Below are 25,078 nucleotides of genomic sequence, written 5' to 3'. Positions count from 1 at the left end.
ATAAAACATGGTTCCAAAAAAAAAGAGTTTTAAAATGCAGCGCAGTTATCATATAATTTCACCTGTGTCAGTTTTTGTTATAAGTTACAATACGCACTGTATGTTGTATATTGAAATTTATTCATTCTGTAGAATACTAAAAATGTGTAAAATACTAAAAATTGTTTATGTCATTGTACGATCGTATATGATGTACATGTGCTACCAATGTATTTTTTTTTTACAGTGATGAAACAAGATATGATGAAACTAAGCTCAACGAAAGGCATGAAACTGTATGATATATTCATTGACGCTGGCATCGAAATGTGTGAAAAACTCTTGCCACTGGAAGCTGTTCAAAAACTAATGAATGCAAAAGAGAGGAAGTTCGACCTGCTTGTCATGGAATACTTCTTCATGAACGATTGCTTCTTAGTTTTCTCACACAAATTCAATGTACCCGTGGTCGCCTTGTCTTCTGTTGGAGGATTTCACTGGGTAACAGATGCAGTTGGCGAGCTATGCACGCCATCATACATTCCTGATATTTTTAGCGACTATACAGACCACATGACTTTCTGGCAGCGTTTAGAAAACACCGCGGCTCTAACGTACGCAAGGTACGTTTATAACTATCACTACTTACCGAAAATCGACGAAATTATCGAGAAAAATTTCAAAGATCCTGCGATGCCTCGGCTGTCAGCTCTGAGAGCCAACACGTCACTGATAATCGTTCAAAGCCACGTGAGCTTCAGTTATCCCCGACCTCACTTACCCAATGTGATTGAGACCGGCGGAATGCACATCCAGCAACCAAAGGCACTACCACAGGTAAGATAACGCATTTCTGAAATGTTCTGCAATTATTAATGAAATACATTATGGTCCTTAACTGATGTTTCTCTCTCCCAATAACACACACACACACACACACACACACACACACACACACACACACTTGTACACAGTTAAACAGACACAATGCACATTGGACTTTTGTCCCAGGATACAGTTTGCTGAAATGTTCAGTAAACGAACAGACTTGTAAGCAATAACGTGGGTCTAAAATATAGGTTCTTTCAAGAAGATTCATCCGATTTCCTAACACTATATTCCCACATGAGTGAAGATGGCACATACTAACCTACTCTTGCGTCTACAAATTCCTTATTTTCCAAAGAACCATACAATTTGACATGGGTATATCTTTTACATGCATGCACATAGGACGCGGTGCCGTACAGATACTGAACCTGAATTACTTTTGCAAATTTATCCCCAGTTTCATTTATTGTTTGCTCTGTGGCCATGTGGGGGATAAGCTGCAACCCTGTCTCAATTCCTTCTCAATTACGCGACCCTTTGTGTTCTCTCACTCTTTGAACTTTCTGTAAAAATAATAAATAGATGTTTTCTAAACATAAAAATACTATTAATTTTCGTTAATTTTTTTTCAATCTGTTTTCAGACATTTGGGTAAGTTCAGTATAGCTTCGTGTGTTCCTACAGATTCCCAGAATCCAGAATCAAGTAGGCTTCTATTAGCGTCACATACTGCTCCAGAAGCTAGTTCGAAAATATCCGTCTATTAAAGGGAGGAACACACCAAACAGAACACTGAAACAAGTGCCAACTTGTCTCCACGAGAGCCATGCGAAAGAGATCTTGCCAAAATACCCGTAGCTGTGATCTGAGTCTGCCATTACTACCTAGTGTGACCAACTTTTTAAAAAGAAAATAATGGAGATACTTATGTCCTTGACAAAAAGATGAGGTAGATTAAGATCACGGCGAAATTTAACCAAAAATCAAAGCAGCATCTGTAAAAAATAACTATTTAATTACACATTGCAAATACTTACACATATTTTGCAACAGATTTTCCCTCATTCAGTAATTTTATGTCATTTGTAGCAAATTCACAGATTTCACTGCATGAATAAAGAAAATTCACTGCAACTTGCAGTTCAAATTTGATTAGGTTTTTATTACTTCTGTTCCTTACATTTTTCCACTTATTACTCACAAGAGAAAGTACTCTCTTGGTGTGAGCATGACTTCCTGTTGTACTCATAACCTATCAGCTTACCCAAGTTTTCAAAATTCACATTATTTGATTTCAAAGTTGTTAAAACTTTTCTCCATTTCTGACTAATGCTGCACTCTAAAGAGATGGAACATTTAATTGGGATCATTAGAACAACAAAATTCCGCATATAATTCATCTTCATTCATACAATCCAACTAGACACATTCCACAATTTCATGCAGGTCATTGAATGTTAATTCCCTTTTTAAACAAAGTGCGAGTAAATACTTTAAACTATCATCAAATTTGTCAACTAAGTAAGAATTTAAAGACTCACAGTTTCATTGAAGTTGTTTCCACTAGTAGATTTCAAATTTGAATCAAGAACAGTGGCTAACATTTCCAATATTCACAAAGAAAGTGATATAAGACTGAACAATTATGTGTACTTTTGTATTTTCATTGCGAAAATACTTCTTCAAAGCTTTAGGACAGTCTGAATCATCTACCCTTTTAAAACAGCTTATTATAGGCTCCCAGTTTTTTAAAATCCTTTCTACAGCAGGTGTGAGAGATAACCGTCTAGTATTTACATGTCGCAGAATTTCAGCCCATTCAACATCAACAAAATAAAAAAAAAATGATTTTTAAGTTTCTCTACGTTTGGGAGATCAGGAAAAGAGACAATATATTTTCAATACTAACACTTCAACATGTACATATTGTAAACAACTGCATACATGTTTCATGGCATTACGAAGCACATGGTTAAAACAACTGGCTTTGAGTATTTTTTTATTCTCATTACTTAATAGTTTCATGACTGAATGGTGCTTGCCATAATTTATATTGGCACCATCAGCACAGTACGATGACATATTACTGAGATTCAAATTATTTGAATTTAGTGAATTTTTTAACACCCTATCTACATACATTGCAGTTTCATCTGCCCGTTCGATGAAATCTAACAAATTGGTTTTGAATTCCACGAAAGGGGTCAGAATATCGTATTATAACTGAAATATTTTCATGTTGAGGTGACTGGAGCCACCAGTTCGTAAAGAAAAGAACATCCCACACTTTTTGGGGCCATTTAAAACTTCTAAAAAATCGTTACACTTCTTGGGGCCAATACGTTCATTATGATCATTTCAGAAAGATATTTTCTTTGACATGTTAGATTCACTGAACACGGTTTTTTTGAAAATTTGATCGCACAGTCCACGCTCCTATAACTTACTGTAGACTGTGTTATAGTGTGTGGTAGACCAATGAAAGTTCACCAGCAATGATTTTCATGTCGTCGTTTGTTGGGCCTTTGCTCAGGTGAGGAGAGCTGAAGAAAGTAGTTATCGTGGATGAAGTATTGACATCATTTGCTTTGCTACAAGCAAACGCAAATGCAAGAAGTTAACTGAGGAAATTGCCAATTACTATGTGCTGAGCAGTAATATATATCACCCAAAGTATTCATGTGCTGTACACAGTCAATGCCGCCATGTTCGATGCTAAACTCACGTTAGCAGATTGAGCACTTTGCTTTATAAGCAAGCAGTTGTCTGTGCTGGTCCAATCGAGAAATTCGTAAGATATGCACACATGTACCTTGTTTTCTTTTTTTGTGGCGTTTTAGCTTCGTCAGTATGTCGACTGTGATTGAAAATGGAGAAGACTGAGTTTCGTGCTGGAATATTCAATGAAAGGGAAGCATGTAACAATGTGGACACATTTAATTGGAAGTATACAAGTGTGAAATTTCTCAAAATGAGGCCAGAAAACGGTACACGGTCCAAGGCTTATTCGATGTCTACGGGTAATAAATTTGTGGATCTTTCGCTCTGAAGCTTATGTCTGTAGATAGGACTTGGAATGAAAGCCACATTGTTTGGAAGGAAGCTGTAGGTGTTGTTTTCGTTGTTTACGAACGCGTTGAGAATGGATGGGTTATAAGATCTTGTTGAATTCTTTTGCGAGTGTGATGGGTGGGTGAGGGGAATTGTTATTAGCGGCTTTATCAGAAGTAAGCGGAAGTAGGACCATTACAGCGATCAGAATAATAAGATGTACAATGGAGAACATTATAGAGGGTGGCAAGGATTACTGGATAAAACTACTGGGAAAGAATGAAGAGCCGGATCTTAGAGTTCATATTCCACCCATATGTACCAGGTATCAAAGAAAGAGTACAATTTTGGGGAATTACCTTAGATTGTAAAGTATGTCCTCGCAAATCTGTGTCGTGAGCTATTCAGTTAAAACGGTGTAATGGATGTATATGAGTATGCGGGCAAAGAATCACAAGAACCGTTAAGTACAATAAAGTGAGATACGATTTCACGCTATGCAGGTGTTGCAGGAGAAATGGCCAATATTGAGGCATAGGACAGGACCGATCTTACGAAGCCAAAATGTCTACTAAAAATGGGCTCTAAAATGCATACCTTAACAGCTATGAGCACTTGTGCAATAGAGGAAATGCGTTTCACAGTAGCGATGATGAACAAGTGTTCATAGCTCTTAAGGTACGCACTTTAGAGCCCAGGTTTACTGGAGAGTTTTCTCCTGTTTTTGTGCGTAATATCACCTCTGAGAACATGGAAAGCAAAGAGCCTGAAGAGAAGAGATTTGTTTCAGAGTATTGAAGATACAGCTCTTCTGATATGCCTTTTTTCCTTCGAAAGATGGTTCCTGTCATCCCTGACCATTCCTTCTGGCAGATCCTGTGTATTTACAAACATACATACCTAACTATTGCAGTCACTGTCACAGTTACACATTTTGGTGAACATCAACCAGGAATATTGTATTAAATGTATGGTCGTATCTGGCCAGAAACAACGACAGTTTGTTTCTTCGTGATGCAAATGTAACTCTTTCTTCTTTCATTTAAGGACTTAAAGAATGTAATGGACAACGCAAGAGACGGAGTAATATTCTTCAGCATGGGATCTTTAATAAAGAGTGCAGATTTTCCACAGGAGTGGGTTCAAACCTTCCTCACAGTCTTTTCTAAACTGAAGCAACAGGTTCTGTGGAAATGGGAGAACGACACCATGTCTGGGAAACCAGCAAATGTGCATCTGAGAAAATGGTTTCCGCAGTCTGACTTGCTAGGTAAGGTATACCACTCTTTCTGTCAAAATGTATTTGTTTTCAACTTATGTATATTAAATTTACTTTAGCTGTATCTCTCACTTTACCCAACACCGGACCACCATTTTGGTACTGTACAAAACCAGTCTTTGTTATCGAGAGTACGAGCATATGAGCTACCGAACGAAATTTGTGACTGAATTAAGTATATCTTGGTAGGTAGGCAGGATGCAGAGTCATCGACAAATATGGAACTAACATATTCTGACGTGCGGCAGGGAAATGCGTCGATACCCTAGTTGTTGATGTTTAGTTTTGACGCTGAAGACCGTATTAATTGTGATTTCAGATTTTTGCAGATAACGCAGTTATCGGTAATGAAGTACTGTCTGAAAAAGATGCTAAAACAAACAGATGTTGCAAAGGTACAGCATGGTGTTAAGATTCGTGATTTTCTTTGAACGGTTAGAAAAATAGCAATTTGAGCTTCACAGATGTAAAAACTCTTGGTATGATGTGGAATCAGTAATAATCATCTTGAAGCTCTTTCTTTCGTGTTTGCTTTAACAATACATGTTTTTGATAGGGTCTGCCTTTAACAAAACACAGTTTTTGTTTTTCAACCCAGACATGTTTCACTGCAGTTGCAGCATCTTCAGTGGGATTTTATTTTATGGCTGTTAAAGATAAAGAATGTTCTATACTGTTTGTATACATGTAACAATCAGTTTTTAAATAGTAATTACAGATATTTGAAAAAAACACATAAAATTATAAATTCACACCTATTTACCACATGGTGTGGTCTTTCTGATACATTGTGATTCTACAGTGACTGTTTTGTTTCACAGTTTGTGGTAAACTGCTTAAGCCTAAATTACAATTTGAAAATTATTATGGCTATGCATGAAATTAATTAATTCTGTGTGTGTGTGTGTGTGTGTGTGTGTGTGTGTGTGTGTGTGTGTGTGCATGTGTGTCTGTGTGTGTCTGTGTGTGCGTGTGTGTGAGAGAGAGAGAGAGAGAGAGAGAGAGAGAGAGAGAGAGAGAGAGTGAGAGCAGGTTTGAGGATATCTCATTATTATTATTATTATTTCTTTACTTTCTCAGACGTTAAGTCTGGTTAAAAATGGAAAGTGACGCGGACCTTGATCAAGCGTCACTTCCTTTTAACTGTATGGTATGTGTTATATTGCATTTAGGAACTTTCAGGTAATTGAACATGTATCAATAATTACAGATTTCTGTAGTTGTACATATAAGTTTGGATGTAGCTGTATTGCATTGAGGTACTGATGGATATTGTGTAGTATGACTCCTGTAGTTGATAGTATAATTGGTATAATGTCAACTTTATCCTGATGCCACATGTCCTTGACTTCCTCAGCCAGTTGGATGTATTTTTCAATTTTTTCTCCTGTTTTCTTTTGTATATTTGTTGTATTGGGTATGGATATTTCGATTAGTTGTGTTAATTTCTTCTTTTTATTGGTGAGTATGATGTCAGGTTTGTTATGTGGTGTTGTTTTATCTGTTATAATGGTTCTGTTCCAGTATAATTTGAATTCATCATTCTCCAGTACACTTTGTGGTGCATACTTGTATGTGGGAACGTGTTGTTTTATAAGTTTATGTTGTAAGGCAAGCTGTTGATGTATTATTTTTGCTACATTGTCATGTCTTCTGGGGTATTCTGTATTTGCTAGTATTGTACATCCGCTTGTGATGTGATCTACTGTTTCTATTTGTTGTTTGCAAAGTCTGCATTTATCTGTTGTGGTATTGGGATCTTTAATAATATGCTTGCTGTAATGTCTGGTGTTTATTGTTTGATCCTGTATTGCAATCATGAATCCTTCCATCTCACTGTATATATTGCCTTTTCTTAGCCATGTGTTGGATGCATCTTGATCGATGTGTGGCTGTGTTAGATGATACGAGTGCTTGCCATGTAATGTTTTCTTTTTCCAATTTACTTTCTTCGTATCTGTTGATGTTATGTGATCTAAAGGGTTGTAGAGGTGGTTATGAAATTGCAGTGGTGTAGCCGATGTATTTATATGAGTGATTGCTTTGTGTATTTTGCTAGTTTCTGCTCCTTCTAGAAAGAATTTTCTTAAATTGTCTACCTGTCCATAATGTAGGTTTTTTATATCGATAAATCCCCTTCCTTTCTGCTTAATGTGAATCTTTCAGTTGCTGAATGTATGTGATGTATTCTATATTTGTGGCATTGTGATCGTGTAAGTGTATTGAGTGCTTCTAGGTCTGTGTTACTCAATTTCACTACTCCAAATGAGTAGGTCAGTATTGGAATAGCGTAAGTATTTATAGCTTTTGTCTTGTTTCTTGCTGTCCATTCTGTTTTCAGTGTTTTTGTTAGTCTTTGTCTATATTTTTCTTTTAGTTCTTCTTTAATATTTGTATTATCTATTCCTATTTTTCGTCTGTATCCTAGATATTTATTGGCATCTGTTTTTTCCATCGCTTCGATGCAGTTGCTGTGGTTATCCAATATGTAATCTTCTTGTTTAGTGTGTTTTCCCTTGACAATGCTATTTTTCTTACATTTGTCTGTTCCAAAAGCCATATTTATATCATTGCTGAATATTTCTGTTATCTTTAGTAATAGGTTGATATGTTGATTTGTTGCTGCCAGTAGTTTTAGATCATCCATGTATAGCAAATGTGTGATTTTGTGTGGGTATGTTCCAGTAATATTGTATCCATAATTTGTATTATTTAGCATGTTGGATAGTGGGTTCAGAGCAAGGCAGAACCAAAAAGGACTTAATGAGTCTCCTTGGTATATTCCACGCTTAATCTGTATTGGCTGTGATGTGATATTATTTGAATTTGTTTGGATATTAAGTGTGGTTTTCCAATTTTTCATTACTATGTTTAGGAACTGTATCAATTTAGGATCTACTTTGTATATTTCCAATATTTGTAGTAACCATGAGTGGGGTACACTATCAAAAGCTTTTTGGTAATCAATGTATGCGTAGTGCAGCGACCTTTGTTTAGATTTAGCTTGATATGTCACCTCTGCATCTATTATCAGTTGCTCTTTACATCCTCGTGCTCCTTTGCAACAGCCTTTTTGTTCTTCATTTATAATTTTGTTCTGTGTTGTATGTGTCATTAATTTCTGTGTAATGACTGAAGTTAATATTTTGTATATTGTTGGTAGGCATGTTATGGGGCGATATTTAGCTGGGTTTGCTGTGTCTGCTTGATCTTTAGGTTTCAGATAAGTTATTCCATGTGTAAGTGTATCAGGGAATGTGTATGGGTCTGCAGTGTAACTGTTAAATAATTTGGTTAGATGTGAATGTGTTGAGGTGAACTTCTTTAGCCAGAAATTTGCTATTTTATCTTTTCCAGGGGCTTTCCAATTGTGAGTAGAATTAATTGCTTGGGTGACTTCATGTTGCAAAATTATCACTTCAGGCATTTGTGGTATCATCTTGTATGTGTCTGTTTCTGCTTGCATCCACCGTGCATCGTTGTTATGTTGTACCGGGTTTGACCATATGTTGCTCCAGAAGTGTTCCATGTCTGTTATGTTTGGTGGATTGTCTATTTTAATGTGTGTGTTATCTATTGTCTGGTAAAATTTCTTTTGGTTTGTGTTGAATGTTTGGTTTTGTTTCCTTCTATTTACACTTTTTTTGTATCTTCTAAGTCGTTTGGCCAACGCTTGTAATTTCTGCTTCTTTTCATCTAATTGCTCTATCGCTTCTTGTTGTGAGATTTTACCTAACCTTTTTCGTTTTTTTTCTGACATTTCATTTCTTATGAATTGTGTTAGCTGTCCGATGTCTTTTCTCAGTTTTTCTATTCTGGTCTGTAGCCTGTGTTGCCATGCTGGTTTTGTGGGTTTCTTCTGCGTTTTGGTTGGTTCTGATCTCTGCCTAGTGTTTATATTTAGTGTAGTGAGTGCTCCTATATAAACCAGTAGTTGTAACTCTTCCATAGTTGTGTTTTCATTTATTTTGTTGTGTATGATTGTGTTGATAGTTTTTATTGTTGTTTCGACTTGTGGGTTATTTGGCGGTCTATGCAAGAATGGTCTAATGTCTGTATTTGTGTCTTTGTATTCTATATATGTCAGCTGAAATTTTTCTTCTATATCTAACATGTGTGTCACTTTGTGTTCTATTTGTGCTCGTTCTGGTGGCTGTTTTAAGATTTCGTTTTGCTCTGATTGTTTAATTGATGCGTGTTGTTCTTTGTTTGTTTGCTCTGGGATGTTTGAGTCCATTACTGTATTTTCTTCTTCTTCTGATTGCATATTATTTTGTTCCAGTATTTGTTGTACTTCTCGTTTGATGTTTTCTAATTCTGACTGGGGTATCCTGTTATTTTTGATTATTACACGGATCTGATCAGCTACTCGTTGTTCTGTTAAATATTTTAATTCTGGGTATCTGGTAATAAATGTTGTGTATACTTGTGATCTGTATCCAGTTGTGTTGGTTCCTAGGTTTGTTGCTTGGTAATAACAGAACATGAGGTGTCGATTAACTTCATCTGACCATCTCATCCTCTGTCTTTGTTTTCCTTCTAGGGTGGCTGCAGGAAGCATATCCTGCAAAACACCTCTATTTGGATTTAAATCATTTTCCAGTTGACTAGCAGTGTTGTTACCATTGTGGGCGGGCATAGGGTTCAAGCGTCGTCCCCGACCATGACGGCGCTTGTTCGAGGCTTCTTTAGTTCTGTCCTGAACCAACTAATCACACTAAAAGGGGGGTTAGCCCTATTAGTGGTTTGTTCTTTTCGTCGCCTTTTATGACTGGCAGAACATACCGGAGGCCTATTCTTTTCCCAGGCCTCCAGGGGGATTATTATTATTATTATTATTATTATTACAAGGACTTTTTTGTGTGTGTGTGCTCTCACCCCTCCCCCACCCCCACCACCCCACCCTACACAAAAAATCCTCAAACCCACTATCACACTCACTCTCACTCTCTCTCTCTCTCACTCACACACACACACACACACACACACATATATATATATATATATATATATATATATATATATATATATATATATATAGTTTGAGGAATAGCCATAACAATTTTCAAATCGTAATTTTGGCTTAAACAATTTATCTACTTTAAGGTCAAGTGGTTGCAGATGACAACTACGAAACAAAACAGTCACCGTAGAAACACAATACATCAGAAAAACCACACCATGTGGTAAAAAGGTTTGAATTCATAATTTTATGTGTTTTTTTAAATATCTCTAATTACGATTTAAAAACTAATAGTTTCATGTATACAGACAGTAAGGAACATTCTCTATCTTAAACAGCCATAAAATAAAAGCCCACCGAAGATGCAACAACTGCAGTGAAACATGTTTGGGTTAAAAAACAAAAATTGTGTTTTCCTAAAGGCAAATCCTATCCAAAAACGTATGTATGGAATCAGTTAATTTATACTTTACCTAGGTATCACAATTTTGTAGGATAATTAAGTGGAATGACTAGACTTAGCCATAGGCAAAGCAGATGATAGGCTTTGGTTCATTTCAAGGATACCAGGAAAATGCAGTCAATCTACAAAGAAGATGGATTAAAAACAGTCGTGCGACCTGTTCTACAAATTTGCTCAAGTGTTCGGGTCGAATACCACATAGAACTAAAAGGGAACTTAACCCGCCTCCACGGCTAAAGTCGTTAATGCACACTTGTGCAGTGGCGTTCGACTCGCAGCTAAACAGGTTCGAATCCTGCTGGTGGATGACAATTTCCTTGTCAGTATTTGGCAGGCAAGCGAAAAAGAGGCGGTAGTGAATAGTCCCTCATCATCTGTCTTTGAGCGAATGTCCTGAATTAAATGTCAAACTTCTGTGCAGTGTCATGTGGTGTGAGTGCATGCCCCACCGTTAATTGCGAACATTCGGCCGGATAGGGGCCCTTTGGCGCTACCCGAGAGGAGTAGCTTATGTGCCGACATCGAGTCTCCTTCTGACGCAATGGAGAACAGACGCCAACTCTCCCACGACAGTCTACTTGAGAAATTTCAATATTCAGCTTTAAGTGAAGAATCTAGGAACTGATACGCTTTCCTTAACACATTTCTCATGATCTTTGAGAGTTGCTTTCCATTATAACGTTCTAAACGTGGTACTAGCAGTAATAGGCAACCCGGGTCGCTACTAGTGGGACAAGGTTATCATGTAGATCAAAGCGGAAATTACATCAAAATGTCACAAGTTATCACAATCAAGCTACAGTAGTCCGATACAAACAATATTCTAAGGTGCTTAAAGATGTTATTAGGAATGCAAAGAGTATGTGGTATGCAAATAGAATAGCTAATTCACAGGATAAAATTAAAACCATATGGTCAGTTGTGAAGGAAGTGTCTGGTCAGCAACACAACGTTGACTATATAAAGTCAGTTCGTAGTAAAAATATTTCTGTTACTGATACAAAAGATATATGTACAGTATATAATAATCATTTTCTGAGCATTGCTAGTGAACTAAATAAAAATTAAGTTTCTGCATGGAGTCATATAACTTTCTTGGCAAATTCCTTTCCGAGATTGATGTCTGAAATAGTCCTCTGTGATACAGAAAAGGGGTAGATTGAGTCAATAATTAAATCACTGAAGACTAAGGACTCTCATGGATATGAAGGAGTGGAGTGCCTAGCAGAATATAGAAGTACTGAGATGCACATGTTAACCCTGTATTTAATCATATTTGTAATTTTTCCAGTAGTAATGGTCAGTTTCCTGAACGATTTAAGTACTCAGTAGTAAAGCCGCTTTATGAAAAGGGAGAAACGGATATCTTAGACAATTTTAGACCTATTTCTATGCCATCAGTGCCTGCTAAAGTTATTGAAAACGCTGTGTATGTAAGAATAACACAGGTCTGCGACATAAAAATTAATTTATTAAGTGGTTTTTATAGTATTTTTAACGCTGATTTTGGACAAAATAGTGAAAAATTTCCATGACATACAGTTAGTTCATAAATTGCTTGTATAGTTTTAGCATTTTCCGATATTTCAGAACGCTAGTGAGTTTGAATTTTGGTTTTTAGGATCTCCATAAACTGTTATTTAGCCGTTTTTATACTTGATATACGTAAAATAAAGAGTAATTAGGAGAAACCAGCAGTATTTTCATGTCTGTCGCGCTGCCCCTTCCCCCGCCATCACCAATCAGTGAGTTTCTGCTGTTGTCCTTCAGTTCAAAGTACCTCTTCACTCTGTGCTGTTCACGTGTTGTTGTTACTAGTGCTTTAAAGTAGTGACTGTTTTCTTGTGTTGTGAAGTTGTTTTATGGACAATGGATAACAGAGGTTGTATAAACTCGTCAGATTGCTTCTGCTACATTAAAAAGCAACAAAGAAACTTTTCCGATTTTGTTGAAAAAGTATATTTCGCCTATTTTGGTATAAAGTTAGGCGATCAAGATAAGCCTTGGGCCCCTTACAAAGTTTGTTCAGCGTGTGTGTTGAAGAACTGAGGCAATGGTTTCAACGTAAAAAGCAGTCCTTACGTTTCGGAATACCAATTATTTGGAAGGGGCCCAAAAATCATAATGATGATTGCTATTTATGTTCTTGTAACGTACGAGATTTCAATTTGAAAAACAAAAAGGATATTTCTTACCCTAACATTCAATCAGCCATTCGCTCTGTTCCTCATGGACCTGAAGCATTAAAGTTCATTTTCTCCGCTCACATCTTGACTACTTCCCGGCCAGCCGCAGTGGCCGAGCGGTTCTAGGCGCTTCAGTCGGAACCGCGGTGCTGCTACGGTCGCAGGTTCGAATCCTGCCTCGGTCATGGAAGTGTGTGATCTTCTTAGGTAAGGTTTAAGTAGTTCTACGTCTAGGGGGCTGATGACCTCACAAGTTAAGTCTCATAGTGCTTAGAGCCACTACTTCCCTGCAAACCTTGGTGATGTAAGTGAAGAGCAGGGATAAAGATTCCACCAAGACATCAAAGAAATGGAAAGAAGATGTCAAGGAAAATGGAATGTCAACATGATAGCGGACTACTGCTCGATGATAAATACAGATGATCCTCAACGAGTCCACAGCTGGCAAAGCAATAAAAGAAGCTTCGACAGAAAGAGAAAGCGTTATTATAGGGACTTATGAGCTTAAAGACAAATGGAAGTGTACTGGAAATGTAGCTTAGAACATGATTTATAAATAAAATAAAATACTATAACGTCGGAAAAAATGTGATAAACTGCTTAAATTTTGTAATCATACCGAAAAATACTTCCTGTTTTGTGAGAAAACCTGACGTTATAGAAAAAAATGGATTGCATTTTTGGAATCAGCGCTGAAACGTACATTAGATTCAGTTATCAAATTTCAAACAACCTTCAAAAAATATTTTTTTGCAGACCCGTGTAATTTAATCATTTTAGAACACACAATTTGCTATCAAATGTAGAGTTCGACTTTGGAAATCGTTTAACAACTGAAAATGCTTTATTCTCTTTTCTCTGTGATGAATGGGTTAAACAAAAGGTTTCGAAAGCTAAGCATCTTTTTCTGTTTAACTAAGGCATTTGATTAAGTTGATCAGAAAATATTGCTCCAGATGTTGGACCATTATGGAATACGGGGAGTAGCTCACAATTGGCTCACTTCTTACCTTAGAAACAGACAGCAGAAGTTTAATTTTCACAAGGTTGAGAATAGCTATGATATGGGGTCTGAGTGGAGTACAGTCTAGCGGGGGGAGGGGGGAGGGGTGCCCCAGGGATCAGTGTTGGGGCCACTCCAGTTCCTTATTTATATAAATGCTATGCCCTCTAGTATTACAGGTAACTCTAAAATCTTTCTGTTTGCTGATTACACTAGTTTGGCAATAACGGATGTTGTGTGCAACATTGGCTCGGTTTCAAATAGTGCAGTTCATTACTTAAGTTCATTGCTTATAGAAAATAAACTATCGCTAAATCAAAGTAAGACTCAGTTTTTATGGTTTGTAAAACATAATTCAACAAAGCCTGACATATTAATTTCACAGAATGGGAGTATGATCAGTCAAACTGAACAATTCAAATTTCTAGGTGTTCAAATAGATAGTAAACTGTCGTGGAAAGCCCAAGTCCAAAGACTTAATGCTGCCACTTTTACTGTTCGAACGATATCTGAAGTGAGTGACCGTTTGACACAAAAATTAGTCTCCTTTGCTTATTTTCATTCGCTTATGTCGTATGGTATTATACACTCCTGGAAATTGAAATAAGAACACCGTGAATTCATTGTCCCAGGAAGGGGAAACTTTATTGACACATTCCTGGGGTCAGATACATCACATGATCACACTGACAGAACCACAGGCACATAGACACAGGCAACAGAGCATGCACAATGTCGGCACTAGTACAGTGTATATCCACCTTTCGCAGCAATGCAGGCTGCTATTCTCCCATGGAGACGATCGTAGAGATGCTGGATGTAGTCCTGTGGAACGGCTTGCCATGCCATTTCCACCTGGCGCCTCAGTTGGACCAGCGTTCGTGCTGGACGTGCAGACCGCGTGAGACGACGCTTCATCCAGTCCCAAACATGCTCAATGGGGGACAGATCCGGAGATCTTGCTGGCCAGGGTAGTTGACTTACACCTTCTAGAGCACGTTGAGTGGCACGGGATACATGCGGACGTGCATTGTCCTGTTGGAACAGCAAGTTCCCTTGCCGGTCTAGGAATGGTAGAACGATGGGTTCGATGACGGTTTGGATGTACCGTGCACTATTCAGTGTCCCCTCGACTATCACCAGTGGTGTACGGCCAGTGTAGGAGATCGCTCCCCACACCATGATGCCGGGTGTTGGCCCTGTGTGCCTCGGTCGTATGCAGTCCTGATTGTGGCGCTCACCTGCACGGCGCCAAACACGCATACGACCATCATTGGCACCAAGGCAGAAGCGACTCTCATCGCTGAAGACGACACGTCTCCATTCGTCCCTCCATTCACGCCTGTCGCGACACCACTGGAGGCGGGCTGCACGATGTTGGGGCGTGAGCGGAAGACGGCCTAACGGTGTGCGGGACCGTAGCCCAGCTTCATGGAGACGGTTGCGAATGGTCCTCGCCGATACCCCAGGAGCAACAGTGTCCCTAATTTGCTGGGAAGTGGCGGTGCGGTCTCCTACGGCACTGCGTAGGATCCTACGGTCTTGGCGTGCATCCGTGCGTCGCTGCGGTCCGATCCCAGGTCGACGGGCACGTGCACCTTCCGCCGACCACTGGCGACAACATCGATGTACTGTGGAGACCTCACGCCCCACGTGTTGAGCAATTCGGCGGTACGTCCACCCGGCCTCCCGCATGCCCACTATACGCCCTCGCTCAAAGTCCGTCAACTGCACATACGGTTCACGTCCACGCTGTCGCGGCATGCTACCAGTGTTAAAGACTGCGATGGAGCTCCGTATGCCACGGCAAACTGGCTGACACTGACGGCGGCGGTGCACAAATGCTGCGCAGCTAGCGCCATTCGACGGCCAACACCGCGGTTCCTGGTGTGTCCGCTGTGCCGTGCGTGTGATCATTGCTTGTACAGCCCTCTAGCAGTGTCCGGAGAAAGTATGGTGGGTCTGACACACCGGTGTCAATGTGTTCTTTTTTCCATTTCCAGGAGTGTATTTTCGGATAACTCTTCCCATTCTAAGAGGATATTTTTGGCTCAGAAACATGCGGTTCGGGCAATAAGTGGCGTAAGTTCACGAACCTCTTGTCGACCCCTGTTCATGAGTCTGGCTATTTTGACATTGGCCTCTCACTTTATATACTCGTTACTGTCATTTCTTGTTAAGAATATTAGCTTATTCCCAAGAATAAGCAGCTTTCAGTCAGTTAATATTCGTCAGAAATCATACCTGCATTTGTATCGGACTTCCTTACCTCTTGTTCAGAAAGGTGTGCAGTATACTGCTCCATTCACATTTAATAAGCTACCAGTCGAATTCAAAAATCTTAGCAGTAATCCACGCACTTTCAAATAGAAACTCAAGAGGTTCCTCATGGGTCACTCCTATTCTGTCGAAGAGGTCCTTGAAAAATTAAGCTGATTCTTGTTGTTTTGTTGATTGCGGTTACTTAAACATGTGGATTGATTTTTCTCGGGTTCATAAACATTTTATTTTTATCTGTTATTACTTTCACGTTGTAATTTCATGTACTGACACGTTCCATGACCTTGGAGATTTGCTCCTGAATTTGGTCATACGGGACTTGACGTGTAAATAAAAATTAATGAAATCTCCTACGTTCGTACCCGTAGGGACTGCGAGAACAAGATTCGACTTATTTCATCGTGCGAGAAGCATCAGAGCAATATTTCTTCGCATGCTCAGTACGCGAAGAGAGTGGAAAGAAGTGCTAATAAGTGATACAGTGGATAGTACTTTTTGGTGGCACTTCACAGGGCTTTGCAGAGTGCAGGGGTAAATGTAGGCGTACCAAAATTGAAAATCACTTGATACTCGTAAGTTATTTAAACGTCTTGAGAACCCTCTGCAATTGGGTATCTAGCGGGTCTCAGGAAGGACATCGGATATAAGACGTCAAACAGAAAAGTACCGATCCTCTTCTCGGTACTTGAGGTGGTGGACAAAAATATGGAAACACCAAAAACACAACACATTGCCATTCCTGCTATGCTGTAGGAAAGCTTTTGGCATTCAAAACAGCTTCCACTCCTCCAGGAATGGATAAATGTAGGACCCGTATGAATTTCAATGGAATCTTGTACAATTCCTCTTGTAAAATAGAGGTACATTCAGGTAACTATAATGGAGGTGGATAGCGATTACACAACCTTCTCGGCAAGGTAGATGACAAAGGCTCAATAATTTTGAGATTTGGATACTGTCGTGGATAGGATAGTTGCAACGGTTCGTTCTCGTGCTAACGAAGTCAGTCCTGGCCGATGCGAGATGTGTGAACTGAGGTTTTGTCGTCTTGAGACATAGCGTCAGCATTGGGGGACTAACATTGTACCATGGAATGGACCTAATCAGCCAAACTGGTCACGGAGTAACAGTGGGATACCAGTAATGGCTGCCCATATCTTCACTGAACCCCCGCCGTGTTTCACTCCTTGGACGTAAACTCGGCCAGAGATGGAAACAATGTGAAAGAGGACTCATGCGATCAAATGACTTTCTTCCATTGCCTCTTAGTTCTAGTTTGCCTGTTACGGGTATTTGCATCACTGATGTATAGTTGTTCAATCCCAGCTCGCCCCCCTATTACCTGCTTACGGAGCTCTCATTGTGTTGTTTAGGTGTTAAGGTTCGCCAGTGCGACATCCAGTTCGGTAGTGGCTTTTTTAACTATGGTCCTCTTACTTCTCGTCACGGTCCTCTTCATTGGCCATCTCTCCTGATCACTCACACACACTTTAGGCCGCCTTGTGACTTAGCGGATGATGTTTTCCCGCTTTCCTTCTTGAAACTCCAAACACTCCGGCTGTCTTAGTTACGGTAGTACCCGAGCACCACCAATTTACATACTCTCGAAGTCACTTAGCTCTGACATATTGTACTCACAACTACGTACAACATTATTCTGACCACGAGTGACACTTTCCTGTATTGAGGAGACGGAAAAGTGCCGTTCGTGGTCTAATACAGCAGCGCAGCTGACAGACGGCTAGCATCTGCATTTATGTTCAAGCACCCATTTCTGGCAGTGTTTTCCGTAGTTTTATACAACACCTCTAGGTGTCTGTTTACCGCCCAAATCTCCTTTTACGTTAGTCCGCCTGCTTAGCTGAGTACTGACGCGCCTGCTATGACGCAGCGGGGCCGGGTTCGATTCCCGGCGGAGTTAGAGCGACTGGGACTCGTGCTGTCCTCACCACCACCAACGCACAAGGCACCTAATGTGGCGTCAGCTGAAATAAGATTTGCACCCGGCGGTCAAGCTCCCCAGGAAGGAAGCTCTCGCCCAACAATGCCACACGATCATTTCATTTCATTTTCTCTTATCTTATTCTCACTATACCAGTGCAAAGTGTTACTTACAAACTCTATAAAGGAAGCAAATCGTGTTTTTTTTTTTTCCAAGCACCATTTTCATTGAAAATGAAGAACTGATGACATTAATATTCATAAGAAAAAGAGGCGCTCTGACGTTTAGGCAACACTGACAAGTTTGTTATGAAGCGTGTTCACTCTTTTGAGACCCCTTACTCATGTCCGATCGTCGTAAAGAAAATTGCTTTAGGAACAACGATATTTTAGTTGATATGGAGATTTCTTTCTTTCTTTGGGCCTTGTCCCGCGCCAACGCGCTGTCGGTCTTGTTATCACGGATTTGGCAGTGTTATTTGCAGAGGCTGGCCGGATGCCCTTCTTGCCGACACCCCGAACCTCACGGAACGTAAGTAGGGTACCCCAGCTGCCTGCGTCTAGTGTAAGCAATGAAATAGTGCGAAAGTATTTAAATGTCAGTAAGTCGTGTAACTGAGGCGGAACGTGGGGGCCAGCCCGGTATTAACCTTGCGGTATAAGGAAAACCGCCGAAAAACCACATCCAGGCTGGCCGCGAGACCGGCCCTCGTCGTTAACCAGCAGAGCGGAATCGAGCCGGGGCCTGCGCGCCTACCCGAGTCCTGGGAGCAGCGCATTAGCGTTCTCGGCTACCCTGGCGGGTAGATATGGAGATTACAATGATCGATTAAATATATTTTCCGACACGGTCACACTGACCTTCAGTATCTCCAGTTAAGCCTGTTTGGTATGAGGATGCAAATCAGGTTTGCTTGAAATACACGTTGTAACCATCGTCAGCGCGAGTTACCTTTGAGATTGAACGTCATGAGGTGATATACGAGGTGCATTCAAGTTCTAAGGCCTCCGATTTTTTTTCTGATTAACTACTCACCCAAAATCGATGAAACTGGCGTTACTTCTCGACGTAATCGCCCTGCGGACGTACACATTTTTCACAACGCTGACGCCATGATTCCATGGCAGCGGCGAAGGCTTCTTTAGGAGTCTGTTTTGACCACTGGAAAATCGCTGAGGCAATAGCAGCACGGCTGGTGAGTGTGCGGCCACGGAGAGTGTCTTTCATTGTTGGAAAAAGCCAAAAGTCACTAGGAGCCAGGTCAGGTGAGTAGGGAGCATGAGGAATCACTTCAAAGTTGTTATCACGAAGAAACTGTTGCGTAACGTTAGCTCGATGTGCGGGTGCGTTGTCTTAGTGAAACAGCACACGCGCAGCCCTTCCCAGACGTTTTTGTTGCAGTGCAGGAAGGAATTTGTTCTTCAAAACATTTTCGTAGGATGCACCTGCTACCGTAGTGCCCTTTGGAACGCAATGGGTAAGGATTACGCTCTCGCTGTCCCAGAACATGGTCACCATCATTGTTTCAGCACTGGCGGTTACCCAAAATTTTTTTGGTGGCGGTGAATCTGTATGCTTCCATTGAGCTGACTGGCGCTTTGTTTCTGGATTGAAAAATGGCATCCACGTCTCATCCATTCTCACACCCGACGAAAAGAAAGTCCCATTCATGCTGTCGTTGCGCGTCAACATTGCTTGGCAACATGCCACACGGGCAGCCATGTGGTCGTCCGTCAGCATTCGTGGCACCCACCTGGATGACACTTTTCGCATTTTCAGGTCGTCATGCAGGATTGTGTGCACAGAACCCACAGAAATGCCAACTCTGGAGGCGATCTGTTCAACAGTCATACGGCGATCCCCCAAAACAATTCTCTCCACTTTCTCGGTCATGTCGTCAGACTGGCTTGTGCAAGCCCGAGGTTGTTTCGGTTTGTTGTCATACGATGTTCTGCCTTCATTAAACTGTCACACCCACGAACACACTTTCGACACATCCATAACTCCATCACCACATGTCTCCTTCAACTGTCGATGAATTTCAATTGGTTTCACACCACGCAAATTCAGAAAACGAATGATTGCACGCTGTTCAAGTAAGGAAAATGTCGCCATTTTAAGTACTTAAAACAGTTCTCATTCTCGCCGCTGGCGGTAAAATTCCATCTGCCGTACGGTGTTGCCATCTCTGGGACGTATTGACAATGTATGCGGCCTCATTTTAAAACAATGCGCATGTTTCTATCTCTTTCCAGTCCGGAGAAAAAAAATCGGAGGCCTTAGAACTTGAATGCACCTCGTAAGTCAAAAATGCCTGACTGAATGAGGTCGTGCAATAGGGCAACGAGAAGCTGGATGTTTCTTCTGCGGAACTGCAGGGAGACTTGGTAAGAATGTAGCCATTATACACGGCTGTCGGCAGCGGTGTTCACGGGAAGGTACGGTCGCAACAAGACCGGGCTTCGGACGGCCGCGTGGCACTACCAAGAGAGAAGACTAAGGTGTTCTGTGTATAGATGTGGCGCATCGTGCTGCAACTGCAGCAGCAATTTGAGCAGCAGGTGATACCACAGTGACACAACGAACATTTACAAACTGGTGACTTCAAGGTGAGCTCCGAGCCAGACACCTTGTAGTGTGCATTCCAGTGACTCCAAACCATCGCCATTTGCGACTTCAGTGGAGTCTAGGGAGAGCTCGTTGGAGGGCAGGGTGGAGGCCTATTGTGTTTTCTGATGAACGCTGGTTCTGCCTCGGTGCCAGTGATGGCTGTGTATTGGTTAGAATAAGGCCCGTTGAGGGCCTGTAACCAATCTGTCTGAGTGCTACACACACTGGCCAGCTGACGTAACAGTCTGGGGTGCGATTTTGTACGACAGCAGGAGCACTCTCCTGGTTATCTCACGCACCCTGATTGAAAATCTGTACTTCAGTCTGGTGATTCGACCCATTGTGCTGCCATTCAAACATCATTCCAGGGAGTGTTCTCCAACAGGATAACGCTGGCCCACATACCGCTGTTATAACCCAACATACTCTAGGTCGACATGTTGGCTTGGCCTGCTCGATGAGCAGATCCAATCGAACACATATGAAACATCATGGAACTGCAACTTCAGTGTCATCTACGAACAGTATTAACCGTCCATATATCGACCGATCAAGTGCAACGAGCATGGAACTGCATCTCAAACACCTACATCCGACACCTGTAAAACACAATGCATGGACGTTTGCATTCTTGCATTCAAGACTGTGGTGGCTACACGGATTATTAATGAACTTACCTCGCGCTTACATTAACCTGTGATTTGCAATACTAATCACTTAAATATGTTACGTAAACAAATGTGTTTCCGAAATGTCATTACTCCCCATTAATTATTTTTTAATGTTGCATAAAATAACTGTTAAACCAATGAAAGGTAACTGACCGTCAAAGGGGAATGGTAAAGACAGAACTAACATACAGAAGAAGAGACAGAGGGAAGTGGAGAGAAAAATCTTGCAAAAGCTTCACATTCATAGCGCAATACAGTGCACCCAACGACGTGGTTTTTTTTGCGCCAATACTACATTGCAGGTAGTCATTAGGATGAGTCAATAGGAATAGAGAAATATTCTAGCGACAATACTGGCCGCAAATGGGGAGATCCGGTGACATATGTGACTTTTAGAAAAGGTCTGACTGTTATGGCCCGGTGCTTAGGAATGAGTTCTCAGAAACAGCGAAGCTAGTCGTCTGTCGATAGCATGTACAAAGAGTGGTTTAATGACGGTGAAACCAAAAGTAGACAACAAGGTTTTGGACCGTCAGCTTCATAACAAGGAGTGGGGCTGGGGGCTTGGCCACTCTGCAATTGCAGATTTGACGGCAGAGTACAATGCTGGTGAACGCACAAGTGCTTTACCGCTCATACGCACGTTGTTGGACCTGGTGATGCGGCGAAGCAGAACTATGCACTATAATATCTTTGACTCTTTTCAGAATATGTAGTTTTTTTGTATTTACCTCTAGTAGGGTAGAAGACATGGTTCTGCTCTACCTTTGCATTCATATCACTTATCACCATCTTTATATCATTTTCGGCACTGTTGCTAAGCTCCTTCTCTTCTGCTGTCTTCTCCTCAGTAGGGACATGGGCATCTGGGAGACTGTAGTTAAAGAATTTCCCCTTCATTGGCTTATAACATAGACTTATTGCTTTAAATCCTATCACGTGTTGTTCAGTGCTTTGACTATAAATCCCACACCAAGTATGGGTAGCTACTGTAGCCGCTGTAGTACACAATACACTTTTGTTTGTGGAACATACCCTGTCCAATCCATTTTATCTCTTACAAGACCATGATATCCGCCTTGTTGTTTCACTATTCCTATCAGACTTCCTAAGGTTCCCATTCTGTATAATATCTCTACATATTTTTCATGATGCAATTCTCCCATTTCTCTTAAACTTTTCCATGTCTTTCCCTTAGGGTCCATCCGCCTAAATTTCCTTGAGCTTTGGTATTAAAACTTTTTCCGGATATAGGTTATCAGCTCATCAGCTATTTTTCAAAGGATCAATTCTCCCCCTCTCGTCTGCCCACTGGGATTGGGTGCTCAATCTTTCACAGGGTTTCTCAGGTTCCTAGGGTGCACCAACTTGAAGGTAAGGGACGTAATTAAGTAGGACAGGCTAAGAGACCTTTGCTTGCTTGAAGTCATATCTTACGCATCACTACCCTATCTGAACCGCCCACAAGTTACCGAAACGCAATTTACGTGAATTACGTAACCTGCCACCTGGGTGTCATGTTATTAATTTATTAGCAACTACCTGACAAGCCCACCATTGCCCGCGTATTCATATTGCCGATTTTCTATTAGAAACGAAAACTATGTTTGTAGTGTAATATCAATTTCCATGTATTCGTGAAAACACCTTTCAAATCATGAAACAGTCGTACAAAGAAATGTGTATATATACAAATGTGAAAGTACAGTATCGTGGACAGTTTCTGTACGGTGCACGCAGCTGCCTCGCGTGTCTATAAAGCGATCCCGTTAACGTCTCTGAGCACGACACGGCAATTTTTCACGCATCTAAGTGCTTATGGCGTCATATCTCTTGAACTGTATGTTGCGAGTAGAGTATGTAGCAAAGAAGTAATACATTTAAATCTCTTGCACAATGTGGCACTTTTTTACTCATGTTAGTGTATGCGACATATCTCCTGAACTGTGTGTGGTACCTTGATATATTATTGTAGGTGCATTAATCGGCGTATGTGGATACTGTCTATAAAATGTGTTGCGAACAGACTTAGTGGCATAGAAGTAATAAATGTAGACGTCACGAATGACGGCCCGGTTTTCACGGATCTCAGTATATGACGTCATATCTCCTGATATGATAGGTAGGTGGTTCGTACCCCCATAGGATTGTTGTCTGACAGTAAATGATATGCGTGTTACGTTTGGTAGAAATCGGTCGAGTGACTTAGGAGGAATTTCGAACAGACATACACACACACACACACACACACACACACACACACACACACACACACATCGAACAGACATACACACACACATATATATGTATATATAGGGTGGTCCATTGATCGTAACCGGGCCAAATATATCGCTAATTAAGCGTCAAACGAAAAAACTACAAAGAACGAAACTTGTCTAGCTTGAAGAGGGAAACCAGATGGCGCTATGGTTGGCCCGCTAGATGGCGCTGCCATAGGTCAAACGGATATCAACTGCGTTTTTTTAAATAGGAACCCCAATTTTTATTACATATTCGTGTAGTAAGTAAAGAAGTATTAATGTTTTAGTTGGACCACTTTTTTCGCTTTTTACGTTTTTACGTTATCGCTGTTGGTGAATGACGCTTCGTCGCTAAATAGAACGCGTGTAAAAAAAACTGTCATCGTCCCGTAATTTCTCTTGTGCCCAGTGGCAGAACTGTACTCGACGTTCAAAGTCGTCGCCTTGCAACTCCTGGTGCATAGAAATATGGCACGGGTACAATCGATGTTGATGTAGCATTCTCAACACCGACATTTTTGAGATTCCAGATTCTCGCGCAATTTGTCTGCTACTAATGTGCGGATTAGCCGCGACAGCAGCTAGAACACCTACTTGGGCATCATCATTTGTTGTAGGTCGTGGTTGACGTTTCACATGTGGCTGAACACTTCCTGTTTCCTTAAATAACGAAACTATCCTGCGAACGGTCCGGACACTTGGATGATGTCCAGGACACCGAGCAGCATACATAGTACACGCCCATTGGGCATTTTGATCACAATAGTCATACATCAAGACGATATCGACTCTTTCCGCAATTGGTAAACGGTCCATTTTAACACGGGTAATGTACTCACGGAGCAAATACCGTCCGAACTGGCGGAATGTTACGTGATACCACGTACTTATACGTTTGTGACTATTACAGCGCCATCTATCACAAAGCGAAAAAAGTGGTCCAACTAAAACATTCACATTTCTTTTCGTACTTCACGAATATTTAATAAAAAATGGGGGTTCTTATTTTAAAAAACGCAGTTGATATCCGTTTGACCTATGGCAGCGCCATCTAGCGGGCCAACAAAAGCGCCATCTGGTTTCCCTCTTCAAGCTAGACAAGTTTTGTTCTTTGTAGTTTTTTCGTTTGATGCTTATTTCGTGAGATATTTGCCCCGGTCACGATCACTGGACCACCCTATATATACAGGGTGAGTCACCTAACGTTACCGCTGGATATATTTCGTAAACCACATCAAATACTGACGAACCGATTCCACAGACCGAACGTGAGGAGAGGGGCTAGTGTAATTGTTTAATACAAACCATACAAAAATGCACGGAAGTATGTTTCTTAAAAAGAAACCTACGTTTTTTTAAATGGAACCACGTTAGTTTTGTTAGCACATCTGAACATATAAACAAATACCTAATCAGTGCCGTTTGTTGCAGTGTAAAATGTTAATTACATCCGGAGATATTGTAACCTAAAGTTGACGCTTGAAACCTCCGACGTTCAGTTGCGTGTTGTAACAAACACGGGCCACGGTCGGCGAGCAGCATCTGCAGGGACATGTTTA

The 25,078-nt window shown here is 40.8% G+C and overlaps 1 protein-coding gene across 1 annotated transcript in view; it reads left to right on the top strand.

Annotated features, from left to right (window-relative positions):
* Window positions 1-333: 333 nt before the first annotated feature.
* LOC124712061 (UDP-glycosyltransferase UGT5-like) overlaps window positions 334-25,078 on the top strand; it is a 40,501-nt gene continuing 15,756 nt past the window's right edge. The window contains exons 1-2 of the mRNA XM_047242355.1: window positions 334-816; window positions 4,909-5,131. Of these exons, the coding sequence (XP_047098311.1) occupies window positions 349-816; window positions 4,909-5,131 (691 nt within the window). The 5' untranslated portion in view covers window positions 334-348. The remainder of the gene's footprint in view (window positions 817-4,908; window positions 5,132-25,078) is intronic.

The sequence above is a fragment of the Schistocerca piceifrons genome, chromosome 8, assembly GCF_021461385.2.
Source record: "Schistocerca piceifrons isolate TAMUIC-IGC-003096 chromosome 8, iqSchPice1.1, whole genome shotgun sequence".
In the NCBI taxonomy this organism is placed as follows: Eukaryota; Metazoa; Arthropoda; class Insecta; order Orthoptera; family Acrididae; genus Schistocerca; species Schistocerca piceifrons.
This window is presented reverse-complemented; position numbering and strand designations above follow the sequence as displayed.